Source organism: Ursus maritimus, unplaced genomic scaffold (assembly GCF_017311325.1).
Source record: "Ursus maritimus isolate PB19 unplaced genomic scaffold, ASM1731132v1 scaffold_34, whole genome shotgun sequence".
NCBI lineage: Eukaryota > Metazoa > Chordata > Mammalia > Carnivora > Ursidae > Ursus > Ursus maritimus.
Window position 1 is genome coordinate 12,201,114 of NW_024426008.1, and position 2,459 is coordinate 12,203,572.

A 2,459-nucleotide genomic window follows, 5' to 3' on the forward strand; every position below is an offset into this window, starting at 1 on the left:
AGTGTTTGCTATGAACCATGTGCTACACTAGCCTTAGGGAAATATGACAGTCTTGCCAAGCCCTTCGGTACCTATTAGAGAGAATATAATTTTAACATTGGGTAAGCATTATCATAGTTACATATATGTAAGGTACAAGCAACTGCCAAGTCTGGACAGGATTTCACACAGATTCATAGAGAAAAGCAAAGAGAACAATTCAAACTTCTTTTTCAAGAACAAGACAAGAGGATGCACCTTGTGACTGAACCTTGCATTTCTTGTGAGCAAGAAATTTCCCTTGAGCTACTTCCTTAGGTAATGTTTACAGATCCAAGGGTTAGAAGGCCCACAAATTGGCATTGCAGTAGAGATGACGTCTTTTGTCGGGTTTATTACATTCTCAGGGTAACACCTCCCAGAGGAGGGTTAGGTAGGCAGCTGCACCCCTCCTGAAAGAAAACTGTATTACTGCGACCTTGCACTAGTCACCGGGGTTGCAGCGTTAGACTAGGACTTGCTCCCTCGGTGCCTACGTTCCGATATAACTTCAGACCGCGGTCAGGTGGTCTGGGGGACACGAGGGCCATTTTCCGCGGATAGTTAAAGCCTCTATGACGTGGTGACCTTGAGCTGGAATTTTGGAACTTTAATAAATGTTTAAAGAACGAATGAATGACGAATGACCATCGAACTCGCGGTTGCCAAGAAGCTAAAGAACGTCTCTGGCGTCAGAATCGTAATGAAAAGGAGAAAGGGAAAAGAAACAGGATTGTCGGACAACGGTATTTTCACAGCAACCTAGGTGAAAGAGGGATTCCCGCCACAGTTTCCAGCGCCGGAGGCCCGGAGAAGCCCAGGAGGGGCGGGGCGGCGGTTCCGGGTCCACGGCTGGGGGCGGGGCCACGCGGGGGCGGGGCTACGGAAGCCGAGCGGGCTCCGAAGCGTTTGGCTGAGGAAGAGTGCGCAGGCCTGCGGTTCTGGGCGGGCTCGGGCCCTCCCCCGCTGACCCCGGAGCGCTCCCCACCCACGGCCGCACTTATATCCGCCCTCGCCGCTGTTCCCGGGGCGGAGACACAAGCTCTTACTCGCTTGGCGGTTTCGTTTGGATCAGTGGCCTGAGGGACTCACTGCGGCGTGTCGTCGGCCGCCGCCTAGCCCGTTGTGCGCCTACCCTCCCTGCGGGTCGCGGGGGGATTCGGGCACTAGCCGAGCTCCTGCTCGGGTTCCCCGGCCGGTCCGGGGGATCCGGGCACCGCTTCGACGGCGGCTTCGCCGGGCCCGCGGACCGGGTCGCAGTCCGAGCCCGAAGCGGACGGCGTCATGAGGCACCTGCCGTACTTCTGCCGCGGCCAGGTGGTGCGGGGCTTCGGCCGCGGCTCCAAGCAGCTGGGCATCCCCACAGGTGAGCGCGGAAGGTCGCGGGGCCCTCCTCCCCGGGACCCCTCCCTCCGGGCTTCCGGAGTTGGGTCAAGTGGGGGCCGGGACGTCAGACGCGGGACTTGGGGCTGCGGGCAGAGGTGACGCCCTCCCCTCCGCTCGGTTCTCGCTTTGTTGAGGCGGAGGACCTTTGGTCGGATTGAGGAAGCTCGTCCACATCCACGGCTCGGGGCTCACCGGGGACCGGGCTTGAGGGGTGGTGAGGGCAGAAAGCCGAGCTGAGTTTCGGGATCCCCCCCTTTCCCGCCTCCCTATCCAACCAAGCTAGAGCTGACAGGCATGGCACGCGTCATCCCCATTAGGAAACGTAATGGGAACCAGATTGGTTAAATTTCCAAGCCAACTGTAAGGTTTTTTTTTTTTGTTCTCTTTATATGTCTTGTTAGCAATTGGACGAGAATCCGATACCTTTTTTGGTCTGTCTGCATTAGTTTCAGTAGTCAGGACCTGACTGTGTGAGTAATTCATCCTTAAAAATGCATACCAGGGTTGCCCCTAGTCTTTGAGTTGGGGACCTAGCCACGTATATTTTGAAAATAAGAATAGTTTCAAGAGATTCTGAATCTCTTTAAGAAAGACCAGGTCTAAAAAAAAAAACCCAGCTGTTCATGCATCTCTTTTCATCTACCTCAAGTGTGTGTTTTTGTTTTTTGGAGAGCTTTATACATTTAATTGTTCTTAACCTAGCCACATGAAGAGGAGAAAGAAAAAAAAACAAACAACCAAGCCATACTATAGAATGGTGGGATTGATAATCATAGGCAGGATTCCAGGAAATTTATGAGCATAATGATTTAGGCTAGCCTTCGTGAGATTTTTATAAATATTTGCTATGAAACTGTTAACACTCAGAATATTTATTTTCTGTTATTTAGCTAACTTTCCGGAACAAGTAGTTGATAATCTTCCAGCTGATGTATCCACTGGCATTTATTATGGCTGGGCCAGCGTTGGAAATGGAGACGTTCATAAGATGGTGGTGAGCATAGGATGGAACCCATACTACAAGAATACAAAAAAGTCTATGGTAAGAAGTCTAT

The 2,459-nt window shown here is 52.0% G+C and overlaps 1 protein-coding gene across 2 annotated transcripts in view; it reads left to right on the forward strand.

Annotated features, from left to right (window-relative positions):
• The first annotated feature begins 1,019 nt into the window (after positions 1-1,019).
• Positions 1,020-2,459, forward strand: part of RFK (riboflavin kinase) — a 9,577-nt gene continuing 8,137 nt past the window's right edge. Inside the window, exons 1-2 of one of the 2 annotated variants that reach the window (XM_040620235.1) lie at positions 1,020-1,384; positions 2,295-2,446. In XM_040620235.1, coding sequence (XP_040476169.1) covers positions 1,303-1,384; positions 2,295-2,446 — 234 coding nt within the window. In that variant the 5' untranslated portion in view covers positions 1,020-1,302. The remainder of the gene's footprint in view (positions 1,385-2,294; positions 2,447-2,459) is intronic. The other variant, XM_040620236.1, reaches the window with a different exon arrangement.